The sequence below is a fragment of the Ursus maritimus genome, unplaced genomic scaffold (genome assembly GCF_017311325.1).
Source record: "Ursus maritimus isolate PB19 unplaced genomic scaffold, ASM1731132v1 scaffold_22, whole genome shotgun sequence".
Taxonomy (NCBI): Eukaryota; Metazoa; Chordata; class Mammalia; order Carnivora; family Ursidae; genus Ursus; species Ursus maritimus.
In genome coordinates, this window is record NW_024424675.1 from 13229469 (window position 1) to 13254945 (window position 25477).

Below are 25477 nucleotides of genomic sequence, written 5' to 3' on the forward strand. Positions count from 1 at the left end.
AGATACTGTGCCCTAACACCTCCATTTGATGTTATTTAAATTCTTTACTTTCAACTTCTTTACTGAGGACTCTGAATAAGCTCCACCCCCGGCTCTTTCCGACCTCTGCCAAAGGCTTTCTGGGGTGAGAACCTCACTAAAACACGGAAAAGCGGATTCTCAGCAGCGCCGGAGCCAACCACAGCGCTGCGCATGCTCTGTCTCCAAGAGCCGAGCGCAGGTTGCCGGGACGGGTTCCGGCGGCTGCGTGCGGGTCGGCCTCTGGGGCCAGCTGGTGGCGGCGGCCTAGGGAGGCTCAGCGGCTGGTGGGCAGGTGAGAGCGCTGGAACCTCAGGTGGAAAAACCTGCTTTCTGCCTGGCCGAAGAGACGGGAGGTGGGCTTGTTGGTGCCCCCTGCCCCCTCTCTGAAAGGTCACTGGTGTCTTCGCTGAAGGATATTTGGGGGCGGGGACAAGGAGGAGGCTGGCTCCTTAGAAGATTAAAGAACTATCCTAAACATAGCCTTAGGCAGTAAATGCTTGCTGAAGAAAGAAATGTGGATGGCAAGGAGGTTTTCCAATCGTGTGGGTAGAGTTCCAGGTGTAGACCCTCCTCCCTCTCCCATCTGCGCGGCCACACCGTCGAGATGGAAAAGGTGTTGAGTGAAAGCACAGATTGCACCTGCGCTGCCACTTGCTGGCTGGAACCTGTTATGATTCGTTGGTAACTCCTTCGCAGAGAGGGCACTATACGCCTGTGTCTATCTGGGGGGTGAGGGCCACTTTCTGACGTGGAACTGGACGTCAGAACTGTTGTACAGCATGGTTAGTGCCCACCGTGTGAAAGCAGAAGCAGGACTCAGGACTTTTGACATTATGGGGATGGAAATCCTTTTGAGAGGAAAACCTCGTAGGTCATGTCATGTGCATCATCATCTCAAAGAGGACCATACCCAAATACTGTTGCTGTTACAGAGGCTCTCAGTTCTGGCAGTTTCAGTCATTCACTAACCTTGTCAATGTATATTTATATTTATATTATATATATATATATATATATATATAAATAAAACACTGTGCTGAGTTAGCAGATACAGCAGTGACCAAGACAGACATAGTCCCTGACCACATGGAGCTTATGTTCTAGTGATGGGAGAAGAAACAAACAAGTACACTGATAAGAACAAGATGTTTCCAGATTATCCTAGGTTGGATTCCCTGGGAAGTGGACTCTAAGGAGTAGATTTGTGGGCAGGATGTTTATTAGAAAGGACTTTTTTGGATCTTACCCCTTGGTAATAAAGGAAGCAGGAATCGGGGGGTAGAAAAAGTTAAGCTGCAGTGTAGTCCCAAGGGAACTCTGGTGCTGGTTTGTGCCTTCAGTCTGTCCCTTCAGAGGTGTCTCAAGTTGGAGGGAAGGGCCAGGCCTTTATACCTGGGCAGTCACTGGATGCCTGTGGTCCTGAAAAGACAGTGTGACTTCCACTCTTTTCAGCCAAGACTGACAACTGAGGGCTGTCTTAGCAGTCCCAAGAGCTGGGGAAATAAGCCTTTAATTCTTAAAAGGGATCGAGGTGGCACATCACAGCATTCACCACAACAGTAGGGCCTTGCAAGTAATGGTGGGATGTGTTAGGGAATAATGGGGGTGGGAGAGGGAAGAAACTTTAGACTGGGTGCTCAGAGAAAGGCGCTCTGAGTAGGTGACATCTGAACTAAGAGCTGAAGCACAAGAATGAGCCACCCTGTGTAGGACAAGGGGAGGAGGGTGCTCCACTTCTTGCTATGCACTGAGAATTTAACAGAGAAACAAAACAAATGGCTGCTACCTTCTGTTACAGTGGGTGGCTGTTACTGGATTTTATACATACCAGCTCGCTGCTATAACTAAAGATGGAGTACGTAAAAATAGATGGAGACTAATTCAGAGGAAGATAGAGGACAAACTGAGAAGTCCAGAAGTTTTGAAAAATTAGTCAACTTGGTAAAGACTTTTCATCTCTACAGTATTTTTTTTTGCTCGTATACAGCATTTATTCAGGTTTTATTTGGATTTTGCCTTTCTCTTCTTAAGCTTATATTCTCTTTGAGGACAGGAACCATGCCTTATTCATCTTAGTTGTCCCACCACATCCACCCCACCCCCCTCCCCAGCCTAGTGTCCTGCTAGCACCTAAGTAAACATTTGAATAGAATTAATCTCACACATATTTGAAGTGAAAATTGATAAGCCCTAAGTGATAGAAACACTGTTTTGGGATCTGTCTTTACAATATTCTTCAGTTTTATAAATTATAACCCAATATTAGTTGAAATAGTAGATGATAATACATAATTGCTTTGATCAGACAGGAATCTCCAGATGTGCCTATTTCTGTTAATTTGTATTAAAGATAATATATTTCCAATAGTAATAGTTGCCATATATTGAGTGCTTCCCACATAATAGACACTGTACTAAGCAATAAGTATGTAAGTATACATGTAGTGATCTTCATAACATAGCTAATATTACAGATTATTAAATTGCAGCAGGAGAGAAGTGATTTGCCCCAGATTATAACTAATTTTTGGTGGTTAGAATTGGATTCCCATCATTACTTAATGCCTTTGCTGTTAAGTAACATTTCTAGGGGCTCCCTGGTGGCTCATTGGGTTAAGGGTCCAGCTCTTGGTTTTGGCTCAGGTCCCAATCTCAGGGTCATGAAATCAAGCCCCCCATTGGGTTCTGGGCCCAGCAGAGTCTGCTTAAGACTCTCTCTCCCTCTCCCCTCCCCCCACGCTCACGTGCTCACACTCTCTCACTCTCTCTCTAAAAAATAAATCTTAAAAAAAAAAGTAACCAACAACATTTCTGAAAATATAGTCCACTAGGACTCTATTAACTTATCAAAGAAACAAATAAATTATTCACCCTGTTTTTGCTGCTTTGCTCTTTCAGTTTTCCTGTTTCCTTCACGATTCGCTTTCCTGGCTTTCACTGTAGGAGTTTACCTTTCCTATAACATCCTGGAATCTGATTACAGTTCCACCCCTCTCTAATCAAAATAACCCCAAAGATTTCGGAAGCTCTTTCATAAGAATCGGGGCATTTTTATTCACATCTAGACTAACTAAAACTGCCCAGAGAAGCGAGCCTCCTTTATGGGGACTACTTCTCTTAGTCTGGGCAGTCATTCCAGTCCTCTCCTGTTCTTGCTATACTCTAGGTTGGCTCTATTCCTTTTGAAATAATCAAAACAAGAGTAATAGCTAAATCAATGAGTCTAGACTAAGTGCCAAGTACTGTGCTAACTTCACAACGACCTTGTGACGTGGAAATCATTATTACGCTTATTTTACAGATGATGAAACTGAGGCATAGTGAGGTTAAGGGACTCATCCAAAGTCACAGCTAGTTGTGAAGTGCTGAGGTGGCGACTGAAAGCTCAGGCAGTAGGATTCCACAGCTCATCCCCTTAATCCCACTACACGACAGTGCATTCTTACTGAAATGATTTGCTGTGCTTTACCTTCTGAAAACTGGTAACCAAGAACTAGATCCTGGTGGGCCTCTTGTGCTGTACTAAGAAATTTAGATTTTACCTTCTGATCAAAAATATCACAAATGGCTTCTAAGCAAAGTATAAACAACCAGATTTGGTTTTTTGCAAGATGGCTGTTAAGTGGGTGGCGTATATTTAGTGAAGAGCAAACTAGAGCAGTGGTTCTCAAACTTCAACTTAAAAGACACATATTACTGGACCCCACCGTAGAGTTTCTGATTTGGTAGGTCAGAGGCAGCCCAAGAATTTGCATTTCTCATAAGTTGGTGATGCTGGTGCTGCTGCTGAGGGAACCACACTTTGAGAGCCACTGGATTATAAGCAAGGACCTCATGTGAAGTAATGAGGATCTGGACTGTGACTGTGGGGAGAGGTTATATGAGATTATCATGTCAAGTGGCAGGGCTGGGGGACTGATTTGATGAGAAATACAAGGAAGAGGGCAGAGACCACTATATCCAGGCTTCTGAATTGAAAGGCTTAGTGGGTAATGCTTTTTTTTTTTTTTTTTCCAACCAAAACAGTTAATAGAGGTAGAACAGCAGTTTGGGAATGAAAGAGGATTCATATTTATATGAAATGAGTTTAGACTGTTGGTGGGTACAGCTAGAGGTGAACAGTAGCAGTTGGATGGATACGTGGGTGTAAGCTGGAGATGAAGGTCCAGCCATCATTAATGGATGTGCTGTAATAGAAGATTTGGATGTGACTGAGACCACCCAGGGAACGAACACGGGAAGAGACGACCAAGGACAGATCTTTGATAAGGGTGAATAGGTGGGTGGAAACTGAGGGGCCATTAAAGGAGACTGACAAGGAACAGACCAGAGTCCCAAGTACTTAAGTGAGTTTCCAGAACACATCAAAATGCTTCAGAGATCAAGTAAAGGGAGAGATTGGTGATCTTCGCAGTCAGAGCAGTTTCCATGGAGAGTAGAACAAAAGCGGATTACTTGAGTTTGAAAATGGCAGTGGGAAGTGACTCTAGGAAAAGATTCATTATTTGAAAGGAATCCGATTTGATTGTGTCGTAGCTGGAAGGGAGACTGGGAAAGGGCAGTTGCTTCAGGAAACTTGTTTTGGTTCTTTTTCAATGGGGAAGAATGGTCAGGTTTTGCAGAGGAGGAAGACGACCCATTTTAAGTGGGAGGTGGGAGATGTAAGAGAGGGATAGTGGAGTTAGAACCCTGCAGAGACAGCAGGGAAGGAGGTTAAGATGAGAGCGGAGATGGATTGGTTTTTACATGTGAGACAGGAAGTTGAGGGTGGTAATTAATACCCAATAGCCACACTTTCTTCTGGCCATTAGCTTAGCTGTAGAAACAGGTGAAGAGTAAAATAGAGTTCTTGAAAATGATGAAGATAGAAATCACCTTTTTAGGGATTCGGGGCTAACTAGGGGTACATAGTCACTGCTGTAGCACTAAGGGGCCAATTAACTGCACATTTAAGCTGGAACAGGCTGGCTTTCAACATGATACCCACTCCCCTTCCCCCACCAACCTCAGCCTCCCGGTGTAAAAACAAAGGGAATGGAAGGGTTGTAGTGTTGTTTATACAGTTTATACTTAAGTATACTTAAAAGAGAATGCATTTAAGTATACTTAAGTATAATAAATTAAGTATAAACTCTATAAAGAACACTACACTGTTTCTGATAAGCCACAGCCTGCAGTAAGCTATTTTCTCTTCCTCATTAGTGTCTGATCACTCATTCACTGTTCACATTTTGGACAATTAGTAAAGTTCCCATACAAAACATGTGATGCTTTCAGTATATATTTATTTATAAAGACACTGAATTCACAGTGATGGGGGAGATAGCGGAGACCATAAAATACTTATACATAACTATGCTGACCTTCACTGTGCTCTTGACTACTCCTGACCAGCTATGCTGTCAGCACTATAGCTACTGGGTGTAGGTCAAACTGACCTTGAGGGTTCAGGAGGGAACTGTGGTAGGATTTTGCCAAATGGAAACTTTGGAATTCAGGTATGATTCATTCAGTTCATCAAGAGCCGACAGTAATGTATTTGATGTGTGTGTTTTTACAAGATGAAAATTCAGCAAAATTGTGTTATTTTAGGTGATACAGATAGAAAAGGGGAAAAAGGGAACTGTTGGTGTCTCTAGTATGCCACTCAGTTGAATAAACATGAAGACAGTACACAGTCCTTCTAACGTGGCACAAAAAGTGCCAACATTTGAATTGCCGTATTAAAACTGAGCATAGGGGCGCCTGGGTGGCTCAGTCAGTAAGCATCTGCCTTTTGCCCAGATCATGATCCCCGGGTCCTGGAATCGAGCCCCACATCGGGCTCCCTGCTCGGGGAGCCTGCTTCTCCTTCTCCCTCTGCCTGCTGCTCCCCCCTGCTATGCTCGCTCTCTGTCAAGTAAGTAAATAAAATCTTTTTAAAAAATAAAAACAGGATATTTTTAGTATCAGAAGTTGGAGTTCAGAAATGAAGAATTTTCAAATATCTAAGCCAACATTGTCATAAAAGAAAAGGCATGATCCAGCTCCAGTAAACTTCATCACATAATCACAGTCACAAGATCTGGGCTAATTGATGGTGTAACATTCTGTCTAATATCCTTTTCACGTTTAAATTATATTCAGTGAAAGTTTTTAAAAATTACTATTTTTCAAATACTTTTAGCAGAGTAGTAATGAAAACCTGAAGAATCTACCTTACACTGTGTCCAAAAGACCAGCAGATGGCGCCCAGCAAGCCCAGTAGACAAAATGATCGCCTTTTACAGAGTATTTCCTGCATCCAGGGTGTTGTAGGCCTAATTTAGTCATGGCCGATAACAAAACTTGAAAATTTTAATTGACATGATGCTACATAGAAAGAGTAAACTGATAGCTAGAGCTAGGCTGTTTAGGATTTTGTAGGAAGCTTAATTGCTTTTCTCTCCTTTGCCTTACTGTCCAGTTCTGTCACCTAGAAACCTTCATTTAGCTTGGAATGTAACAAGCTGCAGCAAGCCTGTGAGAGGCCTTAGTGGTAGAAATTGAAGGGATAATAATTTCTGTAATACAAATTAGGGGGAGGGAAACTTGCTGCTTTAGACTCAGTAATGCCTTGACTTTACGGAATATTTGTGGCCTGAAGTGGTGATCTCAGTGTTTTCCTTTCTTGGCCTTTATATTTATATGTACTCAGAAGATTACAATATTTTATTAAGGTGGAGATACAGCAAGCTTCTCCCCATTCTGTTCATTAGCTCTTGCTATTCATTCTGTTCTAAGAACTAAGCTGAAGAAAACTAAAATTAGTACAGCTAATCTCAACTATTAGTAGGTCACAGAAGTGTATTTGGAGGATATAGACTCTAATTTTGGACAAGTTGACACAAGACCACTGTTACCTCTTACATACCTGACATGAGAATCAGAAGAACATGCCAGGCTTAATGCATTAGGATAGTTGACCTCAGTGACACGAGTGTGCACGATGCACTCAGAATGTTCTTCTCATCCATCATCATGCACTGGAAATTCTGATGAGCTCTACTGCCGAAGCTGGGTCACTAATTTTTGACTTTTAAAAATAACCTAAAAGAATACCAGCCAAGACTTTCAGCACTTCACAACCCAAGCTGAGTGCCACAATTAACGGAAAATAATCTTGGAATCAATCATTTAGTGTTTCCTCATTTATAAAGTGGCCTTATAAAACTGCTATGAAGACAAAATGAGATAAAAAATGTGAAACCTTTGGAATAATGCAAGGTATGTATTTTTGAAAGAGGAGTATATGAAAGCATAATCTATGGTAAGATTGCCTCTAAACAGGGACAGCTGGCTGGCTCAGTTGGTTGAATGTCTGCATGTCTGCGTTCAGCTCGGGTCCCCAGGAGCCCCACATGGGGCTCCTTGCTCAGCGGGGAGCCTGCTTCTCCCTCTGCCTGCCACTCCCCCTGCTTGTGCTCTCTCTTTCTCTCTGACAAATAAATAAAATCTTTTAAAAAAGATTGCCTCTAAACATATTTTAAATTTAACAAAAGGCATTTCAATGAATAAAACTATAAACGCTGTTTTACTTGACCTAAACTTAGTAATTTTATTTCTCTTCCTTTCTCTCATCTTTCCAAGAGTCCCATGCCTTCTCTGTTTGTTTATGAGTGTGTTAAAGAAGATTCAGAAAAGATAAGAAAAAGGCAGTTGCATGTACCAAAGGGGGGTAAGGAGGAGGAAAAAGCATTCTGTTCTCATTTCTGTTGCTTTATTCCAACCAAACTTGAAAAGCTCGATGAATAAACAGCAAGGACTGACTTATTTTTAGGGACCAGCCTGTTACTTTTCATCAAATCTGATCATTTTGAGTGCATTCTTGTTTTGTTCCAGACTCAGGAATCTCTGGTCAGTAAAACAGTTCCATCTCAGTTGGAATGACTTGCTAAGTGATTTGAGGGAAGGACCATCTCAAGATAAGTTATATTTATTTAGCTTAATTTCCCATTTCCCAAATTGAATCTCAGTGTCCCTTGTCAGCACCATAAACCTTTGTAAAAGTCAAGGTTTTAAAAACATAAGTTCATTTGGAAAATGAGTTACTGAAGAAGTCTGGTAATTCTTAGTATTACCCTGAGAAGCAGCATATAGGGACTGTAAGTAAGGACTCTGGGATATTTACAAGAATACTTGTTGCCATAGCATATTTAGCAATAAATTACAAATCTCAAATTTCTGTCAGAGATCTATCAAATTAGCATATCTCCATACAATCAAAAACAATGCAGCTATTGAAAATGGTAATGAAGACTTATATTCTTGGGGGGAGAAAAGATTATAAAACAGCATGTAAATGGTCATCACATTTTTGTTAAAACCAAAAAGAGGCCAGACGTTTTTAGCTTTCTTTTCCTTATTTCTATATTTTCTTAACTTTAAAAAGCAAGCCTATATTATATTAGAAATGGCAGGATGCTAATTTTCGTTTTGAAAAAATCCCACAGAAGAATTGAGACGAGAAAAGGTGTTAAAATTTTATCCCCAAAATATGTTTGATTGTATTTTAAAGCTCCACAAGAAGATGTGAACAAAATAAGGGACACATTACCTCACTACCACATGGAATGTCAAATTTCAAAACTATGTTGTCTTTTTCTTAAAACTAATAATGAGCCTTATTCAGTGAAGTCTAACATGTCTTGTCCTGGGAAGTTGGTTGTTTAGGGAATTGGATGCATGTGATATGCTGGAAAGCTATTAAATGAAGGAGGTTAAAGTTACTGTACCATTTTTAAAGATTGCTAGTTCCATCCGGCTTGGTGGAGATGGACTGTTACATATACAGTGTGGTAGTGTTTTTACGTGGATTAAATGTGAAAACTCTAAAAGTTAATCTTATAAAGTAAAAAGCCCTATCATCCTGATACTGATCATTTTCCAAGCATCTCAGAGTACAACAGAATCGTTGGAAAATAGTTACCTGCCTTTCGCTCCCATTAGCCAAATCAATATATGAGATATGGAGAATCTGAGGAAATGGGGACATGTAGGTGTTGCATAAACATTAAAGCAATTAATCATTAGATCAGTCTACATCATTTACTAACCAGGAAGTCTGTTACTGGGCGTCAGTGATAATGGCCAATAATGAGTTTTCAACCAAAATAGATAATAATTCCCAGATTTAACCAAGCCCAAATGTAGAAAAAGGTGCATAGAATGGAAATGATAATAGACTGTTAAACACAATGTAAATAAAATGGAATGCCTCCTTTGTCCTTAACCCTTGAATGACCCCTAAGAGTCTTTAAGTGTAAGCTAACTTGATGCTAATCCAAGACTCTTCCCAAAGAAGGTTCACGGTACATCGCATCATATACAATGTTCTACGTGGAAAGACTATTCCACGTAACATCGCTGTTACGTAGTTTAATTTGTTCTGAATTTTAGTTACTGACTTCTTCATCCCAACTATATTTTATTCTTTTATACAATCAACTCTCTTTTCTATAAGCTATTTCCCTAAAAGCTTATAATTCAGGAAAAAGCTGACAAATACTGAACTGTGTTAGTGATCATGGAAAAGTAAACTGTGACTAGAAGAGATGCCATCCATTAAAAGTACTGTGTCTTGATAACCTCATGTTGAGGGTGTCAAAGGTGTTTGAGTCACCTTAAGTACCGATGAGACTAGATATGAATGACAATATCTTCGAAACCTTTAATTGAAGGTATTTTGCGGACAAAAACGTCACATCAGTCAACACAAGCTATTTAACTGGTACAGCCTCTGTCCCTCTTTCTCTATGAAGTAATCCTTACTATAGTTCTTTGCTCATTACTCCCATATCACCCAGGGTTTTACTGTATCCTCAAATCTCAAAGGCATTTTGTACAGTGGGCTTCACAATGAAATTTAATGATCCAGTTAATTGTGATTGGCTTTCTCCAAAGATAGAACATAAGTTGATTGATAAAAGGTGCGGTCCCTAAAGGTTGCAAAAAGTGCATAGGACACAAGAGCACTTTAGAGTGGGAAAAAGATGGGACACCTGGATAGCTCAGTCATTTATGCGTCTGCCTTCAGCTCAGGGCATGATCCCAGGGTCCTGGGATTGAGTCCTGCTTCAGGCTCCTTGCTCAGCGGGGAGCCTGCTTTTCTCCCTCTGCTGCTCCCCCCTGCTTATACATGCTCTGACAAATAAATAAAATCTTAAAAAAAAAAAAAAACAGGAGAAAGGCATAAAATACTTTCAGTTACAAAGTAGGCCATTGTTTTTTTCCGTCTAGTAGTTTAAGTTTTATAACAAAGTCCTTATAAAATGTGAATTTGGACACTGGGAGAAATGGTTTCTGATGCTGGAAATGATACAGGTACATAGGCATAACTCTAAGCTTTCTGGGTTGTTTTTTTTGTGTTTTTTAAGATTTATTTATTTATTTTAAAGAGAGCACATGCGGGGGGGCGGGGCGCAGAGGGAGGGAGAGAGAGAATCCCAAGCAGACTCTGCTGAGCAGGGAGCCCCACACAGGGCTCTCCCTCACAACCTTGAGATCATGACCTGAGGGGAAATCAAAGCCAGATGCTCAACTGAACTACCCATGTGCCCCCCTGTTTATTTTTAATACACATAGAACACTGAGACAGTTAAGGTGTTTAACTCATTAGCAGTATATTTTAATCTTGACTTAAAAGGGAAAATAAGTAAAAGTTTTGTTCAGACATTTTTCTAGTGGCATTCATACAAAATTATTGTAACATAAGAGACTGCATGATACTGAAACTCATATATATGCAATTGAACCTAGTTCTTAGTATATTCCATAGATGATGGAGCAGTATTAATAATATGTCTTTCTGTGCTCAGAAAGGAGCTTTGAAAGTGGACCCATTCATACCATCACAAGTCTATAAGCTAATCACTAAAGCCTAATGAGTGTCCCTTAAATTAAAAAGTATAATTAGTCTTTAGAGGTTGTCCAGACTCGAGTTCCCAAACCCAACAAATCACCAAAAACAAACTTCTTGGACCACATCCCAAGCTTTCCAAACCAAAGACAGAGGAAAGGAATCTTTTTTAATAAAACCAAGCTTTGTAACTACAGACAGGTTACTAGCTCCAATTTCTCTATGTAAACTGGGTAGAGGGTTTACACTCTGGGTAGAGGGTTACACTGGGTAGAGGGTAGAGTTATTAGTATTAAGGGTAAACACTAAAATCCTGTGCTTCAGGACATAAATAGAAATGGCATTAATTCATCCTAATTCAGAGTCCATACCAGTATTCACCTGCTACAATTGGAATCCATGCATGACTCCCAGGCTCAGTTGAAACACCATCACTTACATGTGTCAGAATGCAGAATCTGAATTCTTAGTGCATATTTAAGGATTACCATTTGATTTTTCTGTTAAAATTCTGACTAAATATATTTTTTAAATCTAATTTACTGTGGCTCAGAGAATGTATAATTAATTATATAAAGAAAATGATATATATGCATGAGCTTATATAGCTTTACTAGCAGGTGATGTGGCTCTTTTAACAATCTCTAACTAAAGGTTTGTATCGTGTTATAAGTTTCTCAAGCCTGACTTCCTGCTATCCCTTTGAGCCTACAACATATCCTTTTTTGTTAATATTACACTATATTGCACCCAAAAATGTTTAATAGTCAACTTCTATTAGAGTGCAGTATTCTACTTGTGGCAGTTCATAAATGTAACTTGAGCGAGTTGCTTTGTTCTTATTTTCTTTACCTGTTGGCCTTTTCCTAGGTACACTGATGCTGAAGTACTATGAGCTTTCAGAACTTCTGGAGAGACTACAAAGTTCTGATTGTTATGGTACCTTTAGTTGGATTCATACATTTGGGATGGCACAGAATCAAGAGCAGCCCTGTCTTCCAAATGCCTAATAAGGACAACATTTCTGCGCCAGATAGTCCAGCACTTGGATGTCCCGAGAAAAATCACATTGAAGGGAAATAGCAGGGTTGGAATCTTCAGGTAAGTTCAGTTTAATGTCACCCAAATGGTATGTTCCAACAATGGTAAATATAATCTTTAAAAAGTAAACCTGGGTGGCTCAGTTGGTTAAATGTCTGCCTTCAGCTCAGGCATGACCCCATCCTGGGACTAAGTCCCGCATCAGGCTCCTTGCCCAGCGGGGAGCCTGCTTCTCACTAACTGTTGCTCCCCCTGCTTGTGCTCGTGCTCTGTGTCAAATGAATCAATAAAATCTTTTCTAAAAATTAAAAAATTAGGGCTCTGGCAAGAAAAAGCTTAAGTTTGTAAGTTACCTCTTGTTTTTATCATGACCCACTGGCACAATATTATTCTACAGTTGCTTCTAGAAACGTTTGTTCTATAGAGACCTTTGGCACTTGCCTTGCAGAGTCGTTTGGATGAAAGGAGGACAGTCAGGCCATTACTTACCGTGTCCTTTTCACTAACGGTGTCACCAGGATCATGAGTGTGTCCAAAAGAGCAGTTGTCTACTTGACATAAATCCATCCCAGAACATACAAATCTGCAACTTGCAGAAGTTCTCTCCTTTGTTGTTGTTGTTCTATTTCTTTCCAAGGCAAATAATTGTATTGTATTCCTTCTTTAGTATCTATTTTTTTTTAGTATCTAATTTTTTTAAATTTTATTTATTTATTTGAGAGGGCACGAGCAGGGGGAGGGGCAGAGAGAGAATCCTCCAGCAGACTCCCCACTGAGCAAGGAGCCCAATGCAGGCCTAGTTCCAGGACCCCGAGATCATGACCTGAGCCGAAGGCAGACACAACTGACTGAGCCACCCAGACACCCCTAGTATCTAATATTTTACCTTCAAAATAGTTTGTTACTTTTGAGAGTCACTGAAATAAGAGAATATAGTTACATAATTCAGGATCATAATCCCTTAACTATTAATCCAAAAAGTTCTAAAATCCAAAAGGTTTTGTCATAACTCCTTTGATAAGAAAACTTGACATTAACACATGAGGCCATTTGCAGTCTTTACTCCACCCAATATGAATATTTAGTTTCACTGCAGAACTATTGTGTTGGATTATGAGTGTTACATTATGATTATATTCCTTATGGGTATTAAACACTATATTTTGATTAGGGGTCCTAGACACTATATTATTTTTCTAAAATCCCAGAAATTCTGAATTATGAAACTCATCTGCCCCCAGATAGAGAACAGTGGCTCTATAATTGTGGAGCATTTGCTATCTTAATATACCATTTTGACCTTGTGGTGAGTAATTATGTTTTTTAAATTTTGGCATAAGGTAGGTCAGTTTAGGGTCTGCTTCTTACAGAAGGAAGACCTCAGTAAGATTTTCCTCATTCTTAAGAGATCTATGATTTTGACTTACGATAAGATTATCATGTAATTTCTGATTACATTATTTTAAATCAAGATTTTATTTTTAAATGCTCTTAAAGAGAAAGGGAAGAGCATGGCTTAAAGTACTAGACAATTGTTTAAAAATAAAAAGCCAGATAGTAAAATATCAGAAGCTTAATAACTTAAAAGAGTAACCTTACAACATTCTGTGTAAGATTTGTGTTTATAAAGGGAGTTTTAGTGGACATGAGCAGGGAGTTAAAGAGTTTATTAGATGCTTGATTTTTATATGTGAGCTTTTCTAGACTGTAATGAAATCATTAGAGAGAGAGAGACAATACATACATAGTGCGATATATATATATATATATATATTTATAGTGTGTGTGTGTGTGTATTACTTATGACATCATGTTTTTCCTTTAATTCTTCTCATAAGAGTTTGGGGCCCTGCGGTAGCCAAACTTAGAGCGGAAAAAAAAGAAAGTAGTTTCTCCTTCTGTGAAAAGAAATACAAGGAATGTTATTGAGGTATTCCCTAGAAGAAAAGTAAAATTGAGAAAAGAAAGCATCTTTCTAAAACATTAAAGTAAAAATAGAGATTTTGGATGTCAGTGCTGCAGTATTTAGAAGTCTTAGAGTAACCAACACTGCCAATCAAGCAAGCAGAAACAGATATTAGAACAACGTTGGGATGAGGAAATGTTAAAACCAGGTTTAGAGTGAGTTAAACACTGATTCTGTCAAAAGAATGTACTGTTATTTGTCCCTGATTATTTTTTAATTTTTCCTTTTTTTTAAAGCTTTATTTATTTATTTTGGGGGGGGGTGCAAGCAGGGGGAGAGAGAGAGGGAGACAAGCAGACTCCCTGCTGACCATGGAGCCCAATGCGGGGCTCAATCCCAGGACCCTGCACTCATGACCTGAGCTGAAATCAAGTCAGATGCCTAACCAACTGAGCCACCCCATAATTTTTACTTTTTATTATGGAAAATTGCAAACATACCCCCAAATAGAGGATTGTATATTCAACTCTCTAGTATCCATCACCCATTTTTCCCGTCTTCTTTTATGTAGCCTTCAGTCCCCACCCCCTTTTTGATTACTGCAATATTTTAAAGCAAATCCCAGGCTTCAGTGTGTATCTTTAATGTTAAGGATAAATACACAACTACAAATGCATTATCACACTGAAAAAACTAATGGTAACTCCTTACTACCATTGGATACCCAGGGCCATGTTCATATTTCCAAATTTGTCTTTTAAAAAAATCTCCTTTACAGGTGGTTTGTTGAAATTGGAATCCAAACAAGGTCCACACATTGCATTTTAAAGATATATCTCTTTTCAGCCACTACATTTCCCCACCCAGTCTGCTACTTTTTGAGTGTCCCACATTCTGAATTTGGTTGATTGAGTCCTCATTTTGTCATTTAACAAGTTTCTCACTCTCCCATATCTCCTATAATCTGGTAGTTAGATCAGAAGCCCTGCTTTGGTTTACTTTTTTTCTTTTTGAAAAAGAATACTTCATGTATGTGCTATGGTATATATCCTAGTGAATCACATTGTTTCGGATTTAATGTCTGATCCACTTTCGGTGTTGCTAAGATTAAAGTGCATTATCAGTCTGATCTCTCCATTATAAAATCTATTACAAAGTTTATTTACAATCAGGCACCTGGGTGGCTCAGTCAGTTAAGCATCTGACTTTTGATTTCGGCTCAGGTCATGATCTCAGGGTTGTGGGATAGAGCCCTGTGACAGGCTCCATGATGGGCATGGAGCCTGCTTCGGATTCTCTCTCTCCCTCTCTCTTCGCCCCCTCCCCCTGTCTCTAAAAAAAATTATGATCATTGTTTTAATGTAGGCATTGGCAAACTTTTTTCTATAAATGACTAGCTAGTAAATATTTTAGGCTTTGCAGACCATACAGTATTTCAACTACTCAACTTTCTGTCGTAGCACAAAAGCATTCATACATAATACATGAGCATGAGCTAATAAAACTTTATTTACAGAAACAGGTGATGAGCAAGATGTGGCCCATGGGCTGTAATTTGCTGACCACCATGAAGGTCTAATCCATTATTTGTTAGGGGTTCCAAAATGATGCTCTTCAAATTCTATCATTCTTTCCTTATTTATGAGCTAGAACAGCTTCCCCTCATCAGCTATTCAGTTAGCCCTCAAAATGCATATATCAAGAAAAGCAAGATAACTGCTTTATTTCCTCTATCAGTTTTTATATAAGTGAGTTAGTACCTAACAGCAATGAGGGGTTTTGGGTTTGACGACAATATGAATTCATGAGTTTATAAATTATTTGAATTATCTCAAGGTATGACTATCATTCTTTTTTAAGACTCAAATTGTACCACCTTGGATGCCCTCCAAGTTGACTCCTGTGTCTATTTTTTTCCTGTGCTCTTTGATATGACTCAAGTATATTTTTTCGCAAAAAAAGTCCTCAGCTCATCTTGTGTATTTCTTGTCTCAGACCTAGAATCAGCCATTTCTCCAAGGAAACCTGGTTCCTTTTAGGAGAAAATTTTACCGGTTTATATTTCTTTAAATCATAATTTATAGTGTGTGTCTAAATTTAGGATACAGTCATGTAAGTTTTACTGTTAACTTTAATTAGGTTATTGATTACTGCAAAAGCCCGTCTGCCAGGCCTATGCATTCAGGAAGTCAGAGTTGTTCACGTGATGGTAGCCTTTGGAACTGTGGGTCACAGTGTTAGGAAGAAAAGGGTCTTAACAGATCTAAACTGACACTTGCAAGCATATTCTGTAAGCCAGCCCAGTGTTTGGTTCATTTATTTTCTTTCAGTTGTACCTTGTTTTGTCTGGATCTAGACCCTCAAGTCATCAAGTTTTGACATCCTAAAAATGATTTTGGAGTCACCAGTATTTTCAATGATTTCTTCCTTTCTCATTTTATAGAGATACGAGCCAAATGATGTGGTTACTGGTCTCACTACCACAAGACTGTTAGAGGTGCCAACTTAACGTTCCACTTTTGAAAAGTTGCATGTCACTGTTATATGTTGAAAATGCTTTTTTTTTTTTAAACTGGAGAAATCATTTTCTTGATCACAGCTTCTGTTATGCTTTGTGGTTTGTGTGGGTGTGTGCTACATGTAACATGTAAAATAATGTACGGAAGTCACTTCACTAAGTTTTCATTTAAATGTATATCACAGATTTTGCTGAATCTAAAATAACCATTGAAATAATATTTAAGTACCTTGACTGTTCCTGGCAGAAGATGAAAGATTTTTTTCCTCGTCTTATAAAAAAAAAGATGACCGTAGCCTTATTGCAGAGAGAAAACTAGCCAGCATTGCCTTCCCTTTATTTGGGCTCGGTTGCCATGGTTACAGTCCTTTAAATGGGGAGGAGTGGTAACCAAAATAACACTTGGAATGACACTTCCTCCCTCTCTTCACCTCTTCTTTGCACATCTTCCATCACCTTTTTGGTCTGTATCACACTGTGCCATACATAGTCTACTTCAGGTAGTACTGTAGTCTGGTAGACCACTTAGTTTTATTTATGCTAAATACTGTCCAAGTAATTAGCATAATTACCATATTCCTGAAAATAGTAATTGGCTGAACCTTCACCTTCAAACCACCTAACCTCAACAGATAAGGTCCATGACCTGAGATTTTTTTATTTTTTCCCCACACATTATTGAAGTGTCAGGATTTTATGCCTCAAGGCACGCTATTTATTTACAGCCTTGTTAAGAAGACTAGTACGAGTGCACTTGTTACAACATTTTATGGTATTTAGGCCTTTTGAGGTCAAATTGCAAATCAGATCCTATTTTTCTTTGTCAAACAGCATATTCCCTGGTTTTTGTATTTACTGTCATTAACCAAAATCTCAGGGAGGATTCAGTTGTAGGACACTGAAACTGACAATTGTTGATTGATAGAATAAAGCTATAGAAAATCACTTTGAAGTTAGCCAAATATTGAAAACATGGTTTATTCTTTGGGACAATGTGCTGTGCAGATTTATACAGCTAGAGATGGCCTATATAATACAGAGTGTGTCTATAGTAGGGAGACTAACAGTTCTCTTATTTCATAAGTATTTACAGGCAGGATTTGATGTACGTGGATCTTTGTTCAGACCTACAGTTTCCAAGTAAACCAAAGTTATAGAAGAAAACATAATATTAAATCCTGATGTAAGAGAATAAAAACATTTGGGATCTTTTTTTTAAGACTCTTTGTTTTATAATGAGTTTTATAATGCAGCATTTCTTTTCTAGAAGCAGATCATATTCAAATAACTGTACTGTAAGCTTTTTAGCGATGTTGTTCTGCATTCCAAAATTATTAAAATATCAGTACTTTTTCTTGGAGAGATTCATTGAAGAATAAAGGAATGACTGTTTAGTCTAAGTGGATTTACATTTCTCATTTTGTGGAGGCTTGTGCCAGTTGGTAATTCCTTTTTCTAAAGAGGGAGCAGAGCATCAAAATATTAAACTGCATTCTATTAAATGTTTTGGACTTATTTCTCTAAAATGTTTTTCCTTTATTTCTTATAGAAAGAAGCATCTTTGAATCTGAGCTTGATGTTGAAAGAAGAAATGAAAAACACCAGCTGGATTAGAAAGAACTGGCTTCTTGTAGCTGGGGTGTCTTTCATAGGTGTCCATCTTGGAACATACTTTATACAGAGGGCTGCAAAACAATCTGTAAAATCTCAATCTCAATCTAGAGGCAAACAACAGAATATTGAAGAATGAAGTAAAAATAAATATTTGTAATTACTAATATGTCATTAAGTCATTACATGCTAATTAGCTTCATAAACCTGGAGCTCTTTAATTAATAGCCACAGTACGGCATATTCAAGACTTTCATTCCTAAAGAATATTTTTTTTCCTAAATGTCAAGACCCATGACAATGCAACAAATAGAAAAATATGGTTAACAAAATAAAAACTGTTTTCACCAATTATCACCTGATAAGATGTCTCGTTTAGAAGCTAAAAAGCCGTCGTTGTGTAAAAGTGAACCACTGACAAATGAGAGAGTCAGGGCTACACTTTGTGTCTTGAAAGGAATCCTGACATCGAGCTATGGCCCTTCAGGCAGGCTGAAGCAGGTGCACAACGGCCTTGGAGGCTGCGTGTGCACAACCTCACAGTCATCGGCCCTGCTCTCTAACCTTCCCGTCACCCATCCCATTTTAAAGATCTTGACAACATCCATGCAGAATCACGTGTCGTGCTTCAGTGACTGTGGCTTATTCACGGCCCTTCTTTGCTGCAATCTGATTGAAAATGTTCAGAGACTAGGCTTGACACCCGCCACTGTTATTAAATTAAACCAGCATCTTTTGCGCCTCTGCACCAGTTACCTCAAGTCCGAGTCCTGTGCTTGTCGAGTTCTAGTTGACTTTAGCAGTCCTCAGCGCCTCCTTTGTTTGGTGCGCAGTATAGTAACAAGTAAACCTGCCTGTATGCTCACCAGAGAGGAGACAGACCATATCAGTGCTTTGGTTCTAAGAGCCTTTTTGCTTACAATTCCAGAAAATGCCAAAGACCGCCTCGTTTTAGGAAAGAGTATAATTGTGCCTTTAAAAGGTCAAAGAGTTCTAGATTCTACTGTATTCCCTGGAATACTTATTGAAGTGTCAGAAGTTCAATTAATGAAGATCTTACCTATCAAAAAATCAGATGCCTTCAAGGTAGCACTTTTTTGTGCTTCTTTATCTGGAGATCTCTCTGATACTGGAGACGGAACTGTGGTGGTCAGTTCCAGGGTCTCTCTTGAAAATGCAGTCCTGGAGCAGTTGCTTAACTTAGGAAGGCAGCTAGTTAGCGATCGCGTAGATCTTGTCATGTGCCAAAAAGTTATACACCCATCTTTGAAACAGTTTCTCAGTGTGCACCGTGTAATTGCCGTAGACAGAGTTGGAGCGGCTCTGATGGAACCCCTGAGTAAAGTGACAGGTAAAAAGCACCTTCTGCTTTTGCCCCTTAGAGTTAATAAATCACACTGTTTTTTGAGCAGAGACATTCTTGGTGTGTGTCACTGTTAACATCTTGAAAAATTTTAGAAGCTGCCAACCTCACAGCATGCGTATCATTTCTGCCAGCAAAGGTGGCTTCTCAAAAACATCCTATAATGTTCATTTACTTAAAAGTGAGTGTTTATGGCGATTTCTCTGTATTTTCCAGCCCCAGAAAGGACTACAGAGTCTGTTATACTCAAACCATTAACCCTCCAATTAAGTTTAACAGCCTCATAATCCTAAGGTCTTTCATACTTGACACAAAATTCTTCTACTTGAATTTTACAAGTAGAAATCACATTATATTCAGAAGGTAATTTTGTAACTGAAATATCCTTTCCTTCACTTCTTTCTTCTTCACTACTGTACTGCCTAAATAGTAATTCCTAATTAGGGGTGAGTGGGAGGGTGGATGTGTGCGTGCACGCACACGCACTAGCTTTAAATATCCCAGATATTTCCAGCTGAGCTCCTTGAGAATCAGGATTGTCTTTTATTTTTAGCACTGACAACAGGCCTGGTCCACAGGAGGTGTTCTAAAATGTCTGTTGAATTGACTAATATTTGGTAAGATGCAGAATTGTAACAGGCAAGAAGTTCACTGTATTTTACCATTTAAAATCAGACATAAGGATATTCATCTGTTACAGCCAAAGAAACATGACAATGTAGAGTTTGTGATTTGAGCCACTTTCAATACCCTTTGAATTGCATTGACAGCCTATCAGTCATTCCATTCTGATCGACTGCAACATTTATCAGACTTAAGCCATTGTTAAAGTTCACTATTTTTAGTGTTATTACAAATCTTCAAAAAGCAGTAGTATGAATGCCAGTATTGAATACCTAATATCTGGGTTATTGCCTTATCTCTATAAGGCTGTCCTATGATTGTCGAAGTGGAAATTATTAAGAAATAATGGAAATAGTTCTATGGAACTCCTTGTTGATGTTCTGGATCACCCATAGTTTTAAATATTTACTGGTTTTTCATGACTTTTCCAGTTGTGAATATTGGGTGTTGCAGATTAGTTTTTAAAATGGTGCCTGGGTGTCTCCGTCGGTTAAGCATCCATATCCAACTCTTGACTTCAGCTCGGGGTCATGATCTCAGGGTCGTGGGATCAAGCCCCGCATCAAGCTCCATGCTGGGTGTGGAACCTGCTTAAGATTCACTCACTCCCTCTCTAAAGAAATTAAAATGTTAACATTTGTCATAGAAACAATGGTTTAAGTGGGCACTGGGTTTCCACACCAGCCCACAACTCCTACTTATCCCACATAAAACTACAACATGATGTAAGTAGCCAGAGCTTTAGTCCTGGATCTTGGGAGCAGAGACCTTTTGAGATAAAAAGGAAGGGAAAAAACAATTATACCAAGCCCATGGCTTAGGTAAACTATGTTTTCCACCCTCCCTAGTGTATCTAGGTTAACATTACCTCCTTTCTCCCCCTTTCAGGAATAATTCCTTACTGATCTGGATTAAGTAGTGGGGTTATTGTGCGTGGGCCACTGGTGTGTGTGAAGCTTGTCATGGCATACACAGCATTGAACATCTGATTTGCTTTACTTGTGAAGCAGACATTATCCCCATTTTACTCTCCTATGGGGAGGCCCACCCAGAAAAGTTAAATGATATGAGAGACTCGCTTTACGTCCAGTGGCTCATCTACAAGATTCTCTGTTGCGTCCACCAAGTGAAATAACACAACCTGTAGGTGTGGTTTTTTTTATCCTTAAATTTCAGATTACTCAAGTATTCCTTATTGTTTGCGACTTAAGAAGAATATTCAAAGAAGTTTAATTGTTCAGTGAGTGATTATTTTCTGGGTTCTTGCAAATTTTGTAAGCTCCCAGAAAATGTATGCACATTTTTGTGTGCCTTTTTCTAGAGTACAAAATAGCTCCTAACAGATGTTCAAAGAAGTCTGTAAACCAAAAGAACCTCTGCTTTGCTTTATTTCTCTATCACTTTAATGGCAGAATACTACTTATTTTATAGGTTTTAGAAGCATCTTGTGAGTGGGGGAATGGGATAGGCTGGTGATGGGTATTAAGGAGGGCACGTATTGCATGGTGCACTGGGTGTTGTACGCAACTAATGAATCATGGAACTTTACATCGGAAACCGGAGATGTACTGTATGGTGACTAACATGATATAAAAAAAAAAAAAAAAGCATCTTGTTATTTATTCTATATTTCATGCTTTAAAGTGTATGCTTGTGGGACTTTTATATTGGCTAGGAATCAATTTTAAATTATTTTATGTTCCATCTTTACTCATACGTTTTGTCTTTTCTGAACTTTAAAAAATAGGAACACAGCCTATTGGTTCCCTAGGCTCAATCTCTCCTAGTAGTTACGGAAGCGTGAAAGATTTGTGCCCTGCAAAATTTGGCTTCAAACATTTTCTTCATCTTATTCCTAATGAAGCAACTATCTGCAGCTTGCTTCTCTGCAACAGAAATGACACTGCCTGGGATGAGCTAAAGGTAGGTCACAGACTGAATTCCATTATTGAGGGGCTGAGGCTGGGATTAAATAGTCGGACTATGTGTTTTGTTTTTCATAACTTTCCCAGGTGACTTAGAAAGCAAAAACAACAAAAATGACAGAATTAATGTCCTAAGTAAGCTGACTGACTTGCCTGTGAGATTACAGGAGACTTGGCGAGTGGTACCAGTTATTTCTAGTATTCACATGCTGTCTAAAGGTCCTTGACATGTGAACTTTTCTTAGCAATTAACTTGAACTGTGTACTCTTTGATGCTAACGTGTATGAATAATTCACCGAGAAAATGAATTCCCCAGCCATACCCATCATCCACCTCTTGATAGAGTTTGTTGTCTTTTACCAGCAATAACACATGCAACTTATACATTATGAGAGAAGTGATAACCTATGGTATTGTCACAAACTTAAAGATTCATATATAGTCAAGGATATATCCTTGGTAAATATGAAAGGTCTCTGTGTTTTTCTTTTTACTACTACTGGGTTATAGCTGTTATTACTTCCATAGCAACTTGAAAGAAATTATATAGCATGTATACAGCTAATTTATTTAGACTGAAATAATTTTTTTAGTAGACATACTAGCAAACCTTGCTGACCCAGTTATTTTGAGGCCATCCATTTGTGAATCTCAGTTTGAAGAGCTAAGTGCATATGAAAGATGATACTTATCTGGTCCATGGAAACAAACATCTGGCTAAAATATTTTTCTTTAATCTCTGGTCTTTATTATTCCAAAATGTATTCGTTACATTACAACCTTGGCAACACAAGTTCTGTTCTTTTGCAATTGAAATCCAGCTCTTTGAGTCTACTAAGTTCCCTTGAAAACATGGTTATATTTCTTTGTGAATCCGATGTCAATGTCTGATTCTGATGATTCGTCTCTTTTTCAGCTCACATGTCAAACCGCACTGCATGTTTTGCAGCTGACAATCAAGGAACCGTACGTTTTGTTGGGAGGCGGCTGTACTGAAACTCATTTGGCGGCATATATCAGACACAAGGTAGGTTGGATGGACCCGCTCAGATTACCTGAATTCTCAGCGACATTTGTTTTATGAGATAATAAACCAAATCAGGATACCCTGGAGCCTTTAATGCTTAATTTCTCAGTAACCTAACTCCAATTTTGTATTTGAAAACACTTGAGGAAAATAACACTTGCAAATATAAGGTAATATCTTTATCACAATGATTATTATTAATCCATCCTTTCACCAAATGATCACATTCTTTGAGTATTGTTGAAATACTGCATATTGAAATAAGCATTCTGTTAATGGAAGTTGTATTAGAGATTTCAACTGCTGTGGTATGATCATAATTGATAGTCATAATGAAAGTGTTAAGATTCTACAAAATATTTCAGTACCTTCTGGACTATCAAGAAAAGACTTAGTTTCAATTAACAATGCATTCCCAGTATTAGATTCTATTATAATTTTTAAATTGGTATCCATTTATGATATAAATTCTATCAAATAGAGTATTTTTTATTCATTTAGGAAACTATGTCCTGATAATAGATAAATTTAGTGCATTATAGTTCTGATTAATTATTTCATAAATACTGATCTACTTTTTTGGAAAATGGATACAAAAAGGTATGTGTTTTCCAGATATTTGCAGCTGATCCTTTGGTTAGTCGGGAGTATTATTAAGAGACTGCAGGGGGCACCTGAGTGGCTCAGTCAGTCGCACATCTGACTTCTGACCTCAGCTCAAGTCTTGATCTCAGGGTTGTGAGTTCAAGCCCTGCATTGAACTTAAAAAATAAGAGAGAGAGAGAGACAGACTGCAGAGCTTCCAGCGGCTGACTAGGATTAGAGAGAGAGTAAATGCTTTTTACAGATATGCCCTGTTTCCCAAAATGATTTAAAATCTATTTGATGATAAAGCCCATTCATGAAAAGTTATCAGAATATACATTATGAAAAACAAAATCAGGCCCATGTATTGATGCTGAACACACAATAATATAGTCTGCAAATGGAATTAAGTAAACTAGAAAATTTTTTGGAGGAGGAAGGTTTTTTGAGTAGGATTTTGAAGAAACAATACGGCATGAAAATATGGGAAAAGAACATTCAGTAGCGATGGTCTCATCTGGTTCACACCTCCTGGGCAGAAAAAAAAAAAAGTGGTCACTGCTTTGAAATAATTTGGATATGGGTTTTAACTATCATTCAGTTATTAGCTTGTTAATATATTACTTTTTCTGCCATGAAATTGCTAGGAGAAACTTCTTTAGAATGGTGGGACCAAAAAAAAGGTTTAAAATTATATTACCATTTCACTAGTTTAAAGAGATTATTTATTTTTAAAACATTGATGTAAAAATTACACATGTTCCTAAATGGCTTTTGTCTTAATAATTACGTGTGTTCTCATTTTAAACAAATCTCAGACACTCTGCCGACTCTAGATAAGTACTTCATTTGGACGTTAGCCTTCCAGGAACCTCCTCCTGTGTGTATTAAAACCTGTGAGGTATGCATTATGCCCTGTCCATCATATACTGAGGAGGCACGACTGGGCAGTCATTCAGAGTAAGCTGATGATGGGGTTTATTCTGATTCATTCATTCTGATAACATGACTAGTATATATTTATACTCTCACCAACCCAGTTGAGGAATAATAGCCTGGCCAGCTGGCCCATGCTTGCCCATTAGCACTGTGCTGAACCCCTAAGGAAACTGAACATAAATAGTAACTTTATGATAAGGGTCCGATCAAGTATTTTATTTTTTAAGAAACATTTTTATAATATTTCTCTGTATGTGTTTTCAATGGTTTTATTACTCTTTAGACCTGTAACGAGCCAGAAAGCATGCTCAAAGATGATGGATGTACTCAGACAGAGCTTCAGCTAATCACTGAAGCATTCTGCAGTGCGTTGGAATCTGTCGCTGGCTCTTTAGAACATGATGGAGGTGAAGTTCTTACTGACATGAAGTACGGACACTTTTGGTCCGCTCAGACAGAGTCTCCTTCTGTTGTTCACTGGCCAGATTTGCTTTCAAGATGTGGCTGCGGACTATACAATAGCCAGGAAGAACTCCGCTGGTCTTTCTTGAAGACTACTCGGCATCCCTTTGCACCACAAACCTGCCTTCCACATGAGGCTACGGGCTCAACCAACAACCTGATCTTGGACTGTTTTACTGCTAAGCTTAGTGGCCTGCAGGTGGCTGTGGAGACAGCCAATTTGATTTTGGATCTTTCATATATCATTGAAGATAAAAACTGATAGCATAGCATGTCAAAAAACCTAGTCAGGTGTCAGTTAAGAAAAATATTGAGTGTATTTTTTTCTCTCCCAAAGGCCTGTTCTGCATACTTGGATAGATTATTCATAAAATTATACAGATACTTATAGAAGGGGGAAAAGTATGATTCTTAAATGGAAATGCCATAGAATATTAAAAATATGAAGCATTATTATTAAAGATATTATAGTTATCTTAGGGTTTCCACAGATGCCACTGTATGTTGTTTTAAATTTTTGTTATTATTTTGACATCATTCAGGAACATACAGAAATTAAAAAAAAATTTCCTAATCTA

At 38.5% G+C, this 25477-nt stretch overlaps 1 protein-coding gene across 3 annotated transcripts; it reads left to right on the plus strand.

Moving 5' to 3' along the window:
* The first annotated feature begins 164 nt into the window (after positions 1 to 164).
* MKKS (MKKS centrosomal shuttling protein) lies at positions 165 to 25477 on the plus strand. Of its 3 annotated transcripts, none has more exons than XM_008703355.2 (7): positions 165 to 313; positions 11768 to 11998; positions 16288 to 16341; positions 17912 to 19324; positions 21708 to 21883; positions 22803 to 22913; positions 24721 to 25477. In XM_008703355.2, exons 4-7 carry the CDS (start codon positions 18340 to 18342, stop codon positions 25159 to 25161), a joined length of 1713 nt encoding a protein of 570 aa, XP_008701577.1. In that variant the 5' UTR covers positions 165 to 313; positions 11768 to 11998; positions 16288 to 16341; positions 17912 to 18339; the 3' UTR covers positions 25162 to 25477. The 3 variants fall into 3 exon arrangements, with proteins under 3 accessions (XP_008701577.1, XP_008701575.1, XP_008701576.1); XM_008703354.2 differs by lacking the exon at positions 16288 to 16341 and adding an exon at positions 1820 to 1962 and having other exon boundaries at positions 214 to 313; XM_008703353.2 differs by lacking the exon at positions 16288 to 16341.

What these genes read in the sequence shown, in the direction of transcription:
- MKKS (XM_008703355.2), top strand. Translation starts at nt 18,340, where the DNA reads ATGTCTCGTTTAGAAGCTAAAAAGCCGTCGTTGTGTAAAAGTGAACCA. An exon ending in CTGCCTGGGATGAGCTAAAG is followed by an intron (nt 21,884 to 22,802) that starts GTAGGTCACAGA and finishes TCTCTTTTTCAG; the next exon opens with CTCACATGTCAAACCGCACT. An exon ending in CGGCATATATCAGACACAAG is followed by an intron (nt 22,914 to 24,720) that starts GTAGGTTGGATG and finishes ATTACTCTTTAG; the next exon opens with ACCTGTAACGAGCCAGAAAG.